The sequence below is a fragment of the Girardinichthys multiradiatus genome, chromosome 10, assembly GCF_021462225.1.
Source record: "Girardinichthys multiradiatus isolate DD_20200921_A chromosome 10, DD_fGirMul_XY1, whole genome shotgun sequence".
In the NCBI taxonomy this organism is placed as follows: domain Eukaryota; kingdom Metazoa; phylum Chordata; class Actinopteri; order Cyprinodontiformes; family Goodeidae; genus Girardinichthys; species Girardinichthys multiradiatus.
In genome coordinates, this window is record NC_061803.1 from 11,925,563 (window position 1) to 11,942,817 (window position 17,255).

At 40.5% G+C, this 17,255-nt stretch overlaps 1 protein-coding gene across 1 annotated transcript; it reads left to right on the top strand.

Annotated features, from left to right (window-relative positions):
• The first annotated feature begins 1,843 nt into the window (after positions 1 to 1,843).
• trim8b (tripartite motif containing 8b) lies at positions 1,844 to 14,884 on the top strand. The gene is made up of 5 exons (XM_047376477.1): positions 1,844 to 4,304; positions 10,768 to 10,863; positions 10,945 to 11,210; positions 12,497 to 12,612; positions 12,702 to 14,884. Exons 1-5 carry the CDS (start codon positions 3,699 to 3,701, stop codon positions 13,403 to 13,405), a joined length of 1,788 nt encoding a protein of 595 aa, XP_047232433.1. The 5' UTR covers positions 1,844 to 3,698; the 3' UTR covers positions 13,406 to 14,884.
• The last annotated feature ends 2,371 nt before the right edge of the window (positions 14,885 to 17,255 follow it).

Here is a 17,255-nt window from a genome sequence, read left to right on the forward strand (position 1 = left end):
GCCATTAAACAAGGAACAAAATCATAACACAAAATAGCATCAACAATACATTAAACAGTTGAATAATTGCAACATGTGCGGGAGTTTTGGAGAAATTAGGTACGGTTTATAAGGGGAGGATAGTGCAGTTTTTGACAAAATGTTAAACAATTTTAGGAGTGAGAAATGGAATAAGAAAATGTTTCATTTATTCAATGGCCTTAACCTCTGTGGAGAGGGACATCTGGGTGTCTCTACTGAGTCTCCTGCTCCTGTGACCCCGTCCCAGATGAAGCGGAAGACGAGTACGAGACATCCAGTAAAAGTATTATCACTAAGCTTTGACCTGGATCTACCTAAGCAACAGCTCAAGGATGTCCAAAAACAAAATAATTCACTCTTCCATCAAGAAATATGACAGTAACAGTAACAGACAATAATTTGGTATAAAATGATATGAGCAGATGCAGACATGATGTAGTGTTGAATCACATTTATGTTATTTTATGACAACCAGACCATCTTCCTCTTGATAATTCCTGTTTACTCATTTTGATGGGGATCTAAAAAAATTTAAAATCTTTCATCTCAGCTCTCTGTTTCTGATTGCCACAGTTAAAAACAGCTCATAAACTTGATTTTTTGTGTTAAGAAAAGAAAGAAAAGAATACTTTTTGGCATTACTCTAGCGGCTGCGTCTGGTTATCCTGTATATCCTCCAGAGCGCAGGATGGGAAGTTAGATTTTCAGTCACAAATTTCTATCTTCCTAAATAGAAAATGTTAGCAACAATACAAAGTATTTTTCTTTTATTATTTACGCTTATTTAGCCTGGCTAAACAAAGCAAGGTTTTTTGAAGAAATTTCTCATTTTTGTTGCTGGGAATAGAAAACTGTTCACCTATATTTTATCAAGGCAAACATCTGAGAGCCTTTTTTGGACCTGCAATAATTCTTTTTTTCTACTTTGTTTCAATGAAATATTGCATGTTTAATTAATTGCTGATCAGGTAAAAAGGAAATAATTGACAATTAAATAATTTAGCATTTTAATTGGAATAGTGTTTTCAGTATAGTGATTTTGTCTGGTGGTCCAAAAAGTTTGGAGACCACTAATCTACAGTGGTCGTCCACCACCTGCAACGTGTCCAGCATTTCAAAATCACCATACTAAGTTGCAAATTTCATTTCATCTGAGTATTTGAATAACTGTACAGTATTTTTTCTAATGTTCTCTTCTTTGCTGCTGATACACCTGACTTTCCCCACTGTGTGGCAATAAAGGATATTTTTATCCTTCTACAGTATAGCTTTATCTTGGTATTTTGGCTCCGGACCCATTCAGGTCCTTCTTTTTTCCACTAAATGTTTGTCCTAAGGATAACAGAACTGTTTGTTTACACCTGTGGGTATGCTTACAGCATGTACATCTGTTTAACATCGATGTGTGCCAAATCTCTGAGCTAAAACTAGGATAAACACTGAAAGCGAGGGCTACTATTTTAGAGAACTGTCAGATACTGCTTGTGTATGCTCAAACAGCCCTGTAGTCTTCTCGCAAAACACGGCAGCAGGACATTTTGGTATATTTCTAAGCAAGAAAACAAAAAAAGAAGATATTACTGAAAGGAAAAACACCATTTTGAATTTATGGTAAGGGTGAATGTTTACACTGTCAAACTCAAAATATTATACTAAATTTTTTTTTATAATGTTTTGTCCAAACTCATAAAAGGGTTAGATACGTCTTAACTGTATATGTTCCCATTCATATATGTGTTGTAGAAAAAAAGGTGGGAGAAAACTTTAAACAAGAGATCTTTATTTTGAAAAGCCTGTCCGGAAGTGGTGTGTTAATGCTGTCGGTCTTGACTCAGGTTAAGTCAGCTTGTCTGCATTCCTCTTCTCTCCCCACAGCCTGGCTGATAGAGACAGAAAGAAATGAGAGAGGAGGAGGGGGGATGAAAACACACATTATTATTATTCACAACCTATAGGATTTAATGAAGCACGGAATCGACTCATACCGGATACATCAGGCCGCGAATCGTCACCATAACCCCCCGCCGGTTCAGACGGTTCCTTCAGGACTACAAAACCGAAAGAAAGACACAGATATCTATTTTTTTAACGACGGGACTTTGCCTTCGTGTGTTTGTGCATAGCTCAGCTATCGAAAAATAGCTTCGGTGAGATAGCCTACAGCCTTTTCACGGCGGATATCTGCTTTTTTTCTTTTTTTAAACGAGGATTTGCAAGATGGCTGATGACAGCTAGCTACAACAAGGACAGAAAACCGCGACGTCCCCTTTAAGAACAGGATGGTATATTTTTGTATTTTTATTAGCTATATATAAAAATATGGCTGCCTGTATAAAGCTATGATTGTAGCTTGGAGAAAAGGAGTCCATCCGGTGTTTGTGTGTACCTGTGCTATGGTAGAAAATGGTGAGGTGACGTCTAATGTAATTTAGGCGATTTAATCGAGATAAGGAAGTGGACAAATATGTTGTTAGCTAAAGGCTGAGGCATCGATAGGCTAATAAGGTTCAAGACCAAAGTACAAAACAAACGGTACATCTGGGGGGAATGGTGGTAATAATCATTGTTTGAAGAGATATTTGATAGATGTGTCAAAGCGAGAGAGAGGAGAGGAAGGGGGGAGGCGAACGGCTCTGCAACGGCAGCCAACATTCCTGCGGATCCTAAAAGCCTTTGTTTTGTGCGCAGGAGCTGGACTGGACCATTAAAACGATTAACTATGCAGTAAACAGCCTCGACGTGACGGCCTATGTGTAATTTTCAGAGGGGAGAGAATATAAGGCCTTTGTTTTGAGAGAGAGAAAACAGGTTAAGGTAGAAAAAACAGAAAGCAGGGGCCTTGTGTACATACACGCCACATTCATCAAACAGAAATGTCGCTTTTTGTGTGATTAAAAGACGGGAGGTTGTGCTTGTGTTTCCCGTTTGAGCAGAACGACGACTTTTCTCAGCTTGCAGCCAAACCATCGCAGGTTGTGTCTGATTAGACTGCTGCTGGATGCTTATTTATAATTCAGCGGACAAAAGCTTTGCGCTGCGCGCTGATTGTTTAGGGAATCAGGCGTCCTTGAGGCTCCTATAGAAAACAGTCACATTTTCATAGGCGTTTCTCTGTGTGTATGAATGGCAACCAGGGTGTGGACCTGAGCAGCCTTTTTATGCTGAATTGGTTTGTAGTCGACCAGAATCCGTCGTTAGGGTGAAGATCTGGAGTGTCGGCAGAAAATATCTAGATCCATGTCATGTGTCACATGGGGATGCATACTTCTGGGTGGTGGTTAATGGTTATCTGTGCCTTGGTTTACCTGTAGCAGACGGGTTTGGTTTCTGCCTCCTGCAGGAGGCACACACTGAATCACTAAAGGCAAGTCTGGTGATTCTGAGTGTGAAGGAAAACACAGCTTCCTGTAATCTGAACAGCGTCATCCTATCTGTTTAATGTGTTGAAATCCAACAAATTGTCGTCGTTTTTTTTTTTTTTTTTTACCTAAATCCTCCTTTTGCTCAAGTTTCCGGGAAGTTGCCTTCATGCTGCATTAGTAAGCAATACTCGTCATCTGTCAGGGAGGGTGTGCTAAAAATATTGATCTTTCAGGACTTTTATCTCAAGGCTCTTTTTTTGAGAGTGTCAGGTTTCCATTGAGAGAGACACACAGCAGCCTAAAGGTCTGATTTGTATGCCTGCCTGCACCACGATGGCCTCTGACATGGCTGAGACGTGGAGGAACTGCTTTGAGGAGGAGCTCATCTGCCCCATCTGCCTGCACGTGTTCTCTGATCCCATCCAGCTGCCCTGCAAGCACAACTTCTGCAGGGGCTGCATCAGCGAGGCCTGGGCCAAAGACTCCTCGCTGGCTCGCTGCCCCGAGTGCAATCATGCCTATACGCAAAAGCCCAGCCTGGAGAAGAACCACAAGCTGTCCAACATAGTGGAGAAATACAACGCCCTGAGCGTGGAGAAGGCCGGCACACCGACGCTGCAGTGCATCCTGTGTCGCCGAGGCCCACCACTGCCCGCCGTCAAGGTGTGCCTGCGCTGCAACGCCCCGTGCTGCCAGTCCCACATCCAGACGCACCTGCAGCAGCCGTGCTCAGCCCTGGGGCACCTGCTGGTGGAGGCAGAGGCAGTGAAGGCCTGGACCTGTCCCCAGCACGACGAATACAGGCTGTACCACTGCGAGGCCGAGCAGACGGCAGTGTGCCAGTACTGCTGCTTCGCCCGGTGCCACCCCAGCCATGGCCACGCCGTCACTGACGTGGAGCTACGGCGCAACGACATCAGAGTAAGACATACTAAATGCTGTGTTCACACATCAAACTGCCACTGGTTTCAATTCAGTTTAATTTCATGAAGATACTATAGAGTTTACAACAGAAGTCATCTCAAGGCCCTTTTACAAGAAAAACAGATCCAATTTCTATTCAAATATTGTAAAGAATTTAATCTAATCATAGATTGATTTGAAATCAATTACATATATTCCAGTTCAACCCTTTTTTAAAGCAACACAGTCAAATTTAGTTTATAAAGCCAAGTGGTTAAAGGTTTTCCAGCCAATTGCTTTGAGTCATTGACATGGCAGCAACTGCTCCTTCTTAACAAGCATTGGTGACAGTGGAAAGAAACAACTCCTTTCTAACAGGAAGAAACATTTAGCAGAACCGTGATCTGACAGTTGGTTTGAGAAGACGGAGCAGACGCAGAAAAACAGCACAGAAGCCTAGGTCCAGAAGCACAGTATAGCCAGAACCAGAAACAAAGGAGGGTGACATCTTACTGGGAGAAAGAAAATAATAGTTAAAGACTTGATTTAATCAAAAATGAATTGGATTTAACTATCAGATAAAAAAAAATTCTTATTACTTTGTCTCATATAAATGAACTACTTCTATTCACTAAATCATTTAATTTTTCTTATTTTGTACTTTCCTGAATTCTGAACAAATAATTCAAAAAAGTTTCAAAACGTTTGTCTATTTCAATGTGTTTTATGTCATGTCTTATATAATTGTCTGAAGGCTTTATCCCAATTAGAGGCAAATTACCTCATTTCCTTACAGCTAACTGAGTAGATGGGGGGGAGTTTTAACAATTGGATTTTCATAGCAGCTCTGAAACACCTCCAAAGCAGACCTTATAAAATGTTCTGTGGCAGTCGGCTCCTTGTCATATCCAAAAAGTCTGGTCCAGAAACAACCAGAAGGGCCAACCAGCATCCACCTAGAAAGTAAACCAGTTTTCAAGCCTGACTTGTCTGAATTTGTAAGTTCATCCGTTATCAAAAAGTGAAGTCCAAGTGTATCTATAATGCCACTGCACACGCCAAGTGGCATATTCTGTGATCTCTTTGTCATTTAAAATCACTTAAAAGGAGAAATTGGGATGGAAATCTGCAGTGTAAAGTGTCTGTATTAAAAAAAAAAAAAAAATAGCAGAATCAGATATTCCTGTTTTATGAAATGCGTGTATTTTGAGTGTTTCCAGTCTTATCCAACATTTCTTCAGTCGCGGCCCATTCAAAACCTCTATTCTCATCTGTTGGAGTGGCAAACAATGCAGTCGAGGGTGGAACAATGAGGGCCCCTCAGAGGGCCTTATCTCTCCAGCACAGGTGCATCCGAGCAAAGGGATCACCAGTTGTTGGGGAGGTCGAGGGGTGGTTGGAGAGAAGTCGAAGGAAAGGGGGATTAAAGTGATTCATCACTTGCTTCTGCGGTCTTCTTGTTGTTTTGTTGGGGTTTTTTGTATTAACCTCTTCGGTTCCTGGGGGGTTTGGGTGCTAACCGCCTCTGGTTCGCCCAAGGGTTGCACTGGTTTCTTTTGCCTTTTAAAAATGTTCTAATGGGGTGTGACAAAGCAGTTCAGCCAAGAGGTGAAACTTGAAGGCGTCACTGCTCACTGACTCACTTAGTTCACCCAACTCTGTTTAGGTGTCAACCATGACATAGTAGGCTGCATTTCCTGTTGGCAATGCTATGACTCAGCTTTATGTATGGTTAAATAGTCTCCAGGGGCGTTTGACCGGGCAGTTGGGTGGAACTTTAAAAAGCCGTTTCAAGAAAATCTGGAACTTTTTCTTCAACACAAGGTTACTGTTTAACCAGAGAAAATCAAAAAAGAATGGAAAAAGTATGGACATTTCTTAAAAATGAATATATCTATAACAGGTACATTTATTTTTATGCAGACTATTCATAAAAGATGAACAGAGTCAGCTCTTTTCACCCTTTAGTCAGTAAACCCCATTAAGCCATAAAATTAAGGTTTTAACCTTCATAAATGTCACGTTACTAAGAACAATATTTTACGGTTTTAAAACTGTATAAATGTATGTCACTGTATGAATCCAATTGTTGATACTTGTTAATGGTGCTGCTGTCTTGCCAGATCCTTCTTGAAAAAGAGATTTTAAATCTCAATGGGGGTTTATCTACATAATAAAGGTTTATTATTTTTCTTATTACACATTTGTTACTCAAGGACTCAGAAATAGCCTTTTTTGATCAATGAGCACACTATTCAATGTGCTAACAACAACACACTTTAGCGTGGAAATGGTTCCTGTGAGAAGTAGACTGGATGTTTGCTATTTCCAGTATCAGTCAGGTGTTTAAAATGAAGTTGGTGAAAGCACAAAAATTATGCAAAGTTATATAAAGGGATAATTCAAGCTGCGAAAGAGCAAGTGAGAGCCAGACTTTTAGTAGATAACAGGAAGGGCTGCACAGAGTACAGCAAATGTGCTCCATTTTATCTTTTTGAACTATCTGCGTTGGTTTGTCATTTAATATGTTTGATTTGGAAATGTTGGCAGCCTCTTGGAAATCTCGGAGGTTAGCTATGAATCTGCATTGTCTGAGGAATACTCACGCAGAATGCTGTTTTAGTAATGCTAGCCCCACTAACCCCTAACAACATTAACGCTTTCTGAGCCAAAGCCAGCTTAAAACGCAGACAGTCAGTCTAGTGTTTGTGCTTTATGCATCACTCTTATTAAGGTAACATTGTTTTAAAACTACATTTGAGTAGCCGGGAGATGTTAAGCAGCTGACTGCAAGCTAGCTACCACAGCAGATGGCCTGGGTAAATAAACAGCTGCTTTCAATTTGTTATACTTGTTACTTTATAAAGAGCAGATAAAACTATTCTATTCCATGCAATAAGCTTTTAAAACTAATAATAAATAGTGTTCATTTAACATTTTTGTTTTAGTTTAAATTTTAGAATTCAAATTCCAATAAATAAATTCTATAGATATTATAATTAAGCGCTATGCTATATTATACTGTTTTTGAAGCAGTTGGAATAAAAGTATTTTGAAACAGTTTTGTTTGAAATGTCTCTCTAAATACATTAAAACTGGTGTTTTTACTCCCTATACAGTGGGAAATACATACCAGACCATGCCTACTTCTTAGTGTGGTGAAAAAGAAAGCATCAAATAATGACTTACTCCATAAATTTTGTTAAATTTTGATATAAACACATGAAAATGGACCAAAATGTGAACAGACAAAGTAATCTGACTGTATTGAGTCAGCCATGCTGTCAGCAGGCTCTAATCCATACATATCTTTAGATATTTGCGCCATGGTGGTTTGAACCCACACAGCCTCATGATGATTGTGATTAAATCGCACACACACACCCTCCAGCCCCTCCCTCACCCTGCTCCCCACCTCCATCACCTCCCAGAACATCACCACCAGCCACCCCAAGCTAGATCCGACCTTCCCCCTAGTCCTCCCCCCCTGCCCTGATGGAAAGGACTCTGTGGTGAAATGACAGCTGAAGAGAACCCTCCTCTGTTTTTTTTTTTAACCCCTGCTTCCCTCCCCCAAAGGTATCCCATACATGTATTTACACGGCCCCTCCTCCTGGTCGTCCGCTGGCTTCTGCTCAGAACCTAATTCAATCAGTCAGCACAACCAGGTCACCGTCCTGGATTCAACCAACTGTACATGTAACAGAGATGTAGGCCAGCGATTCCCGGCTATGTGCTGCCGAGACCCGACACTCTGCACCTTTTCCTTCCTATCAGCCTCTGAAGCAGCTGATCACTAATGATAAAATCAGCTGCCATGTGTTGGAATGCCTCTGTAGAGAGGAGGATGATGGCATGTGAGGAAACAGCTGAGCATTTATTAATTGGACTGATTAGGATTCAGTTTTTCTCTAGAGGCCTGGCTGTGACATTGTTAGATGTTTTCCGTTTTACCTTTTGAGGTTATATTTTAACACTAAATTGATGAGGATTTTTGCAGTATTGTTTTTCAGTAAACAGTTTTTTAGAAATATTGAGAAAGGAAATAAAGCATTATTTGTGATTAAATTAATTTGTTATGCAGGAATATTTTTATATTCTTAGTACAAGAAGACACTTAAGTCTTATGGGACTATATTATGTTCAGGAAATTCTGCTTTGTTCGTTCTTTTGGTTTTAATCTGCATTATTCTTTTTTCTCTATTTTTTAAGTCATGCTGGTTTCATACTGTTTAATTTTTCTCCTAAAACATGCAGACTTTGTTTTTTTTTTTATATACCTAATAAAGTAAATATGCATTTTTTTTCTAGCTTTAAAAAATAATGGATCAAAAATGTTCCTTTGTTCTTCTGTTAGTACACTATAGACACCTGCATTAACTTTTAATTAATATAGAAAATATTGAGGATACAGCGCATTCAGTTATTGGCACCCTTGTTAAAAACCCTTAAATAAATTAATCTCTTAAAACGGCAGCAAAAAAGAAATACAACCAATAGTTAGCATTTATTTGTAAATTAAAATTTATTTTTAAACTGAATATAACTGAAGCAATTTTTCTTATTTCTACTTAAAGCCAGGGTGTCTATAAGCTTGTTTCTTGGGGGTATAAATACATAGAGGTCTATTTCTCTTGGTCATTCTTCAAAATGGGAAAAAGAAGAGAACATGTAATTAAAGTAAGGCAGCTCTGTGTTGGGTACAAAAATACATAAGCTTGGGGGGTTTGGTTGCCTCTGTGACAAATAAGGCTGAGCAAGGAGCAAAGTTTATTTTCGCACCATGGACAGTGAGGAGTATGGTAAAGGAGGTAAAAAACAAATTATTGTCCAGGGTGCTGTAAGTATTTCAAATTAATAAAAGAAAACGATTTCCAAAAGATCTCCCCACATTTCCAAATCCGGCATATTCAGTAAGAGGTTGGAAGCTCTGAAGGGTAAAAAGGCCTGTTTGCTGTGCTCTAATCCAGCCTTCCTGTTATCTGCTGATACTTTTACTCTCTCAGCCTGAATGAACTGAAGGCATGTCTGGAAAAAAATAGGTTCCTTTCATCTGTGTTTTATGAGACTTTAGTCTCATCAAGCTCAAGTATTCTAAAAAAAAAGACGAACTTTTTCCTTTCCTCTGAAAACAGTTGTTACCAACACCCATTGGTGCCCAATATGATGTGTTCACTGATTGGAAAAGAAATTGGGATTTTTGAATTTCACATCAATTAGGCCAAAACAGCAATCATTGACTTAAAGTACTGTTGTTTTTAAGTAGGGCTCCATGTAAGGTGGACTTAATGTGAGAAGTTGCATTAAAATGGCTCCTTTTTTGTGTTTTAACCAAAGCAGTAAAGGTTTAAGAAATCCCAACAAATCTTTTATGTAGAGAATTCTCCTCTTTAGCTCAGCTTAGTCTTAGTATCTCAGGTTTTGAATGAGAAATGATCCAGTTCAGTCCAGAATCCTTCAACAGGAATATCTAAAGTTGTGAATCACAACTTCAATGTTAACGGGCCTTTAGAAAAAAATTGTCTGTTTTTAGGTTTTAACAGCTAAAATAAATTCCTGTCTGTCACTTTTTCTTTCTTTATGGGAACCAAGAATTACTGCCCCACAAAAGGTTTCAGCTTTTTGGAGACTTTGTCATTGCTAATTTAGCTAGAGGAAGTTATACTAACAACAACAACCAGATACTGCTTCATGGGACAGACTTGCTCTAGAGGAGAACTATTGTAACGTTTTTATTTCGAGAGCCACGTCCTCAGCTAGCAAACAAAAAGAACGTTTAAAAGTGTAAAATGTCCACATATTTTTACATCTTTGAGGGTAACATATACATTTATAGCTGGCTGATTCATTTTTAGCAGTTGTGAATAGATCAATGCGTTTTTGTGCCATTAAATGTTCCACAATGTCACATCATATCATTAAAAACATATAACACTACTACTACTGCTAATAATAATTAGCAACTGTAGTTCAGGTTTCGTTCTCCTCAGCACAGACTGAACAGGGAGATGGTTTGGCTTAGCGGCCGTCTGCTGTTGTTCACATGCCATCCTCCTCCCAGAAATAACAGGTGCTGTTGCTAAAACACTGCCACGGCTCACGGAGGAGCCTCCAGTGGGTGATCTAATGTCTTTTAGGAAGAAAGTGCTGGACGGGGGAGGAAGAGGCGGAGGGGCACCAAGGGGAGAGCAGAGCTGCTGGAGCTTTTTACTGACCATTTATCTATCTCTGCCTGCTGCCTCCAGCTCCCCCAACTTTGGTCCTCACTCTCTAATACAAACACTAAATAGCTGTTGGTTGCTATGACAGCATCCCCCTCCTTTCCTCCCTTGCAGGAATTGCATGTTGGATGGAGACAAAATTAGCCAGCTCCAGGAATTCTAATATCTCTGGTATGGTGACTGCATGCTTGTGGCTAACAGGAGGTTACAGCTTCCCAAAAGCCTAAGCCTTTTCCTTTTGTTTTTCTTTACTTTTTCAGCAAAACCTGCTGAGACAGCAGGAGCGCATGGAGGAACGAGTTCAGGAAATTGAAGAGCAGCTTTGCAAACTCGACTCTGACAAGTGTACAGTGGAGGTACGTTAGAAGCACGATATTCACACTTTTCAACTCTAGTACAGAGAAGCTCCATTCACTTTAAAACTTGCTTCTCCACAGGACAGAGTGTGTGAGCTGAAAGAGGAAGTGCGCTTGCAGTACCAGCGTATGCATCAGCTCCTGGAGGAGGATCTGGGTCGCACGCTGGAGGCCCTGGATCGGGCTCAGGCTCGCTTTTTCCAGGAGAACGCGGCCCAGGTGTTGGCCCTGGGAGAGCAGCGCCATGAGGCCCAGAAGCTGCTGAGCTCCATCCACACAGCCTTCAGCAAGGCAGAGGAGCTGAGCTTCATGAAGAACACAAAGCCTGTTAAAATCCTAACAGACAGGTTGGAGAGCTGTTGTGTCTGGATCATTTGGGATAGATAATTTATTTTCTTGTTGGTTGTTTGGTAATCCCAGTGCTTCTCAACAAATACAATATCATCAGAAAGTTAATCTTATTCAGTAATTCAGTTCAGAAAGTAAAGTAAGTACACCCAGAACGGTAGTTTTTTGCTGTTCAACATGTCCACTCCCTGACTGACTAGAATAGAACATACTTAATTGTCCCTGTAGGGAAATTTGTTGTGGACCCAAAACCCGGCTATCTTGATCCTTTTACATCACAGCAAACAAGCAACAGACAATAATAATGTTTGGCAATAACTGCTAGTTTCATGTAGCTACATTAAGTTTAACATCTCATCTACAATGAATATTGCAGATAACTTACATATACTGCACATACCCAATACCTAAAGACCTTGAGCTATGTTAATCAACACTGCAGTTAGCATTGTTGTTTAACAATTTGATGGAAACCGGAACAAATGATTTCTTAAGCTGGTTGAGTTTCCAGCAGGAAACTTGATTGTCATTAACCAGATTGCAGGAGGTTGTACTCTGTGTAGATAATATAAGTGGGGTCATACACTAGCCTTTGTCCCTGTTTTAAAGGAAGATTAGTATCTCATTTAAACTTTTCACTTCTGTGGTAAACTATAGGTACTTTTGACAGTGTATGTAGGTGTCAAATCCTGCCAAAAAATAAAATCAGGATCTTCATTGCTGATGTGCTGATCTGACTTGATGAAACACAGCAGATGGCATGGCACCCTAAATGATCACTGACTGGAAATTTGGATTATGTGCCTCTCCACTCGTCTTCTAGATTCTGGGACCTTAACTTCCAAACTAATCCCTGTTCCTTGTGCACATTTTTCTGCCACAGTTTTTCCTTCCACTAAACCTTCCATTTTTATGCTTGGATACAGCACTCTGTAAACAGCTAGCTTCTTCAGAAATTAGCTTTTTTCTGGCTTCCCCTGATAGTGGAGGCGTCAAGTCAATGATGTGTTCTTTATGATTATGTGGGCTCTAACCTCACCACAACATAACATTTCTGCATTAAACGTTTTTGATGGTATTGAATATTTCATTAGTTGTAAGTCATAATCTTCAAAATTAACAAAACAAATCGCTGAAATATATAACTGTGTAAAATAAATCTGTTTAATGTATGTGTTTAACTATTTGAACTCAATTACTGATATGCATTCACATTTTGATGATGTGATTTATTGAGTTTCTTTATGAAGATTATTTTTATATCCATGTTGTCACCTTGTTGCAGGTCTCAGGCATGTGTTGGAAGCAGCCTCCCTCCTTACAAAGTTGGAAATCTGAACTCCAAGCTGTTTCTATCTGAGATCTCAAAGAGAGAGAAGAGCTTGAAGCGAACGCTTGAAGGTAGGCATTATAAATTGGACATGTGAAGCTTTAATCTCAGCCCTAACAGTGTTTTTATTTAGTTATTTTACACCTTTATCCTCTTCCAGTTCCCCTGACCCCTCCGTCAGCGTTTCTGCAGACCGTTGCTGCTTTTCCCAGCGGTCAGAGCTCCGGCTCCGGATCGGAGAAAAGGAAACATTCCACCGCCTTCCCAGAGGGAAATGGAAGCACGGGAAAAAACGGCGCTCCGGGTTTTAAAGACTCATCGTCATCTTCCTCCTCTTCTTCCTCTTCATCATTAGCGAAGCAGCCCTACCTGGGATCCAGCTCCACCTCCGGAGAGGGCCAGTCCACCAATCAGCAGACTCTGGGCCCCTGTGCCCCCCCTCACATCGGCGAGAGCGGCGGCGCTGGAAGCGGAAGCGGCTCGCTGACCAATCACCACTCGGGCTCTGTGTTCGGCTCCTCACACTTCCCTCCGGGAGGCAGCGGCTCCTCCCACTCTTCCCAGCAGGCTGTGCTCCCGCAGTACGGTGGCCGCAAGATCCTGGTATGCACCATGGATAACTGCTACTGCTCTGGAGTGCCCTCTGTGTCAGGCCACCGCAGCCACCCTCCGTATCCACGCTCGGGTTCATTCCCCTGGGTGAGCCCCCAGGACTACCCTCCTCCTCCCGGCCTGGCCTCTGGAGGTCCGTCTATGCAGGGGCTGGCAGTGAGGGATTGGATAGACGCCTCACAGACGCACAGACATGCAGATTTCTATGGGCTGTATGGGCAACCTTCTACCAAGCACTATGTCACCAGTTAACACAGCAGATATACTCTTAAAGGAGAAACGGGCACCAAAATAGCACACCCATACAGATTTATAAACCTGAAAGTAACAAAAACTAGTTAAACTCTACACACAGAGAAACAGTGTTTGCATCTGGACACGGATATAGAAGACAGACACATTCGGGGGCAGGGTTGATCCGTTTTAATATTCCTTTAATTTCAACCAGTGTTTCATGTAGATAAAAGACAAATGCTCACTTTGGCACAACTTGACTCTGCGTTTTACACAGGAAAAAAATATTGTTAATAACAAGGGTTCTAAAGACAAGAGGGTGATATTAATCTTTTAATTTATAGAGTAGAATGCAAATTGATTAAGAAAAAATAATAAACTTATTAGAAAATGTTTTCATGCTTCTACACAATGTCTCACTGAGGCTAAAGGGAAAAGGAGATAACAGGCTTCTGGTTTCAGCTCGTGTTTCTCTTGATATAATCACCCCTGCGGTTATGCTGAGGCCCAGCTGCCTTATGATCATATATTTTTCCACTAGCTGACTTTGTTTGATCCTTTTAAAACGGGGGGAAGATTCTTCATCCTCTGTCCTTTTTCCTTTTTTATCATCTCGGCACTTCTTCCTTTCATTTGCTAAGTTCAGGGATGCGTTGCAAAGCTTGAACGCAAAACGCTCTTCCATGGAACACCTACAATGCACTTGTGGACGCCTTCCTACGCCGTGACTACAGGGGGGACTAAAGAGCTGTCTTTGGGGCAGTGGCAGCCCCCTAATTCATTAAACTGCCTTCCTGCTGCCACAAAAGGACAGACAAAAACTTACAAAGACTCTTTTCCCCCCCTTTGTGATTACGTTGGCATTGTGTTATTTGGTACATCTGTAGGAATCATGTGGAGATGTACAAAGATGGACAGACCAAACCAATCATGCATCTGGATGATCGGATGATGCTGTAATTGTACTTCCTGCAGGGCAAAGATGTCACTTCCTCAGAAAAAAAAGCACATTAGCTCTTGGCTTCCTGTTTGCAGCTGAAAGCATGCAAGGAAGAATTTCTTCAGTTTTTTTTTTTAAGCACTCAAATAGAGAACAATGAGGAGAGGGGACTGTACGCTGTTTTAAAATGAGTGTATGAAAGAAACAAATGGCGGGAGGAAGTTTTTTCATGAACTTTTTCTAAAAGAACAAAGCTGAGAGATGTAAGCATTGATTCACCATCCAATAATGGAGCTGTTACAACAGCTAACATTATGAGGAGGGAGAAAAGTGTCTCTTTCTGTAAATATTTTGTGAAATTGGAGGTAAAAAAATAAATAAAAAAATTAGAAAAGTTACCGACGTGATTTGGAGATGGGTTCCAAATAAACGAATAAATTTAATCTGGTCTCTGCTGTTAACTGTCCATGTGCAAATCCCATCATCTCATTCAAAGGATAAAAGTGGTTATATCCTATATTTTTGTTACTGTAAATAAATCCCATAAAAAAGGCAAACCCAGCAGTGTGTTAGTATTTAAATACATCTTGTTTCACGCTTTTGTTCCTGGGGTAGATAACTTTTTTTAATGCCAGTTATGAAATGTTCACATTATGTTGCTGCTATTTGTCCTTGTAGACGAAAAAACTGATTGCTTTACAATCCGTGCATGTTTTGGTAATTTTCTAATCAAATAGGATTGAATGGAAATGCAGGTTTTTCTTTCTTGCAGTTAAAACTGGATTTAGTTTAGATTTTCTTTTTATATTTATTTTTCCATCTCTCTCCACACTTCGACTTGGTCTGTAAAAATAAATGCTCCACCCCGTGATGTCGCTGCTCACATAAACGCTAGCGCTGAGTGTTTTGGGCATCGGGTTCACAAGGCAATGACAGTTTTTTCCTTAATGCTCGTCGTCGGCTAAACTCACATATACCTTAATTGTGTTGATTTTTCCATGCTCTTTTTCTTGTGTATTTGTTTTGTGGTGGAAGAGGTAACTGGGGCAACATTGTTGAGGTGAACAGCGAAAACAGGACCTCCTACAGTCGCAGGACTTGTTTCTAATCTCCCATTTTCTACCATAAATAGAAAATTTGGCTTGTGTTTTGATTTAAAATGTGTATTTCTAAAACAAAAATCAAATAGTCAATGCTACATTTTTAATACCTGGTTTCAGATGAGAAATCCAAATACCAAACTGACTCTTTACACCCACCATATGCTTGTCTTTTTGCTGTATACAATTTCAGTGAAAATATAATTGCTCCTTGATATATTTGCAGAATTCCCATTTTTGTTTTACCCAAATACTCCTGACTGTTCATATATTTTAAAGTTTAAAGGTATATTTAAGAAATGTTGGTGTTAAATTGAAGCAAAATTAAATGTTAAATGATTGGCATCATTAATAGTTGGCTGTAGGAAACAGAGGCAGCAGCATGATGAGTGGAGCAGTTGCTTGAATGAACCATCTAACGGTCAGTGTAGACAGATTTGGAAAGATCTGGCTCGAGATTTTATAAAATAAAATAACGACAACAAATGTCCAGGTTTATGTGTTTGGTACAGATGCAGACCAGCAGTTGTATGAAAATGATTTATTTTGCAAGAAGCTTGCATGTCTTAGTGGGCATAGGTGATAGCATCACAATAGGAGCGATGTGTTGCAGGCAGTTGCCAGAGCAACCAACAGTCAATGAAAGAGTGAAGGTCACCAGAAACACAGGATGGCTCCTGCATGTTAGGCCTGCAGCACTAGCGCTTGATGAAATATGCATGATGCTGTTTGGCCTCATAGAGATCCGAATACGCATGAGGTTGTGTGCCCACGTCATGCAGTTGCTGTGTGTTAGGGGTAGTCTTTACAATGAAGTGTGTGGGTGCTCTTGTGTACGCATTGACCCCCGGCATGCCGGGCAAATGCACACTTCATGATGCGACCACTTCCCCTCATACGTAAGTAGACCTCTGTCAACAACATGCAACTGCAGTGAAGGACGTGGTGCAAAATTGTGAATTTCTTGCAGGCTTTCTCTAATCGCTGCATACAGGACGATACATTTCAAGTAATATTTGGAAAGGTGCACCTTGACAAGTTGCAGAGAGCTTCTGGTAAAATCCTGGCAGGCTTTTTACCCAATTGTCCTCATCAGAACTGGAAGACCTGCTCTAGATTGGTTAGTTTCTTGCCACCTGGCTTTAAAGCACAGTTCTCATTTGTTGTGTAGTTAGGGTTTGTGCCATTTAGGAAGCTTAATGTTAATTTCCTATACCCATTTTAAAATTGGGTTTAATGTGTGTTTGGGACCACTAATCTGTTAGAAAAACCCAACAGTCAAAGTTTGAACGATCCAGCTGTTCAGTTGAGGTGAAGTTGACAAATTCACAGGTAGGGCTTCATTATTCCACGCTCTTTGTGCAGTGCAACAGTGTCACTAGCAGGTAAACAGGCCCTCAACATGATGCTCCTACCATTGTGCTTGACAAAGCTTCCCCTCAGCTTCTTTAAATATTCTTCTCATCATCGTGGCCAAATAGCTCAGTGCTTGTCTCAGCCCTACCAAGAGCAACATGTTAATTAGGGTAATGCTACACATGGTGGTTGGAATGGAGGTTAAACACTCAAGACAGCAGCTGCAGTCAAACACCCTCTCCTTCATTTGGCTAATTTGGCTCAGACCGAGAAAGAATAATGCTGCTCCAGCTAACTAATGGTAAAAGAAAGCCTCGGTGGTCTAGCTTTTCCCTCAGTTTTGGTTGCTTCCCCCTAAATCAAAGATCCAAATTGTTTCATAATCCTTTGGCAAAATGCTTTTCAGAACAACCTTACACTTTTCCCACATACATGATCTTTATAGCAAAAATGAATCCCTTTTTCTGGAGTA

Excerpts from the sequence above, each read along its gene's own strand:
- trim8b (XM_047376477.1), top strand. The coding sequence starts at position 3,699 with ATGCCTGCCTGCACCACGATGGCCTCTGACATGGCTGAGACGTGGAGG. Across the intron at positions 10,864-10,944 it reads CTGACAAGTGTACAGTGGAG|GACAGAGTGTGTGAGCTGAA; the intron begins GTACGTTAGAAG and ends GCTTCTCCACAG. Across the intron at positions 12,613-12,701 it reads CTTGAAGCGAACGCTTGAAG|TTCCCCTGACCCCTCCGTCA; the intron begins GTAGGCATTATA and ends ATCCTCTTCCAG.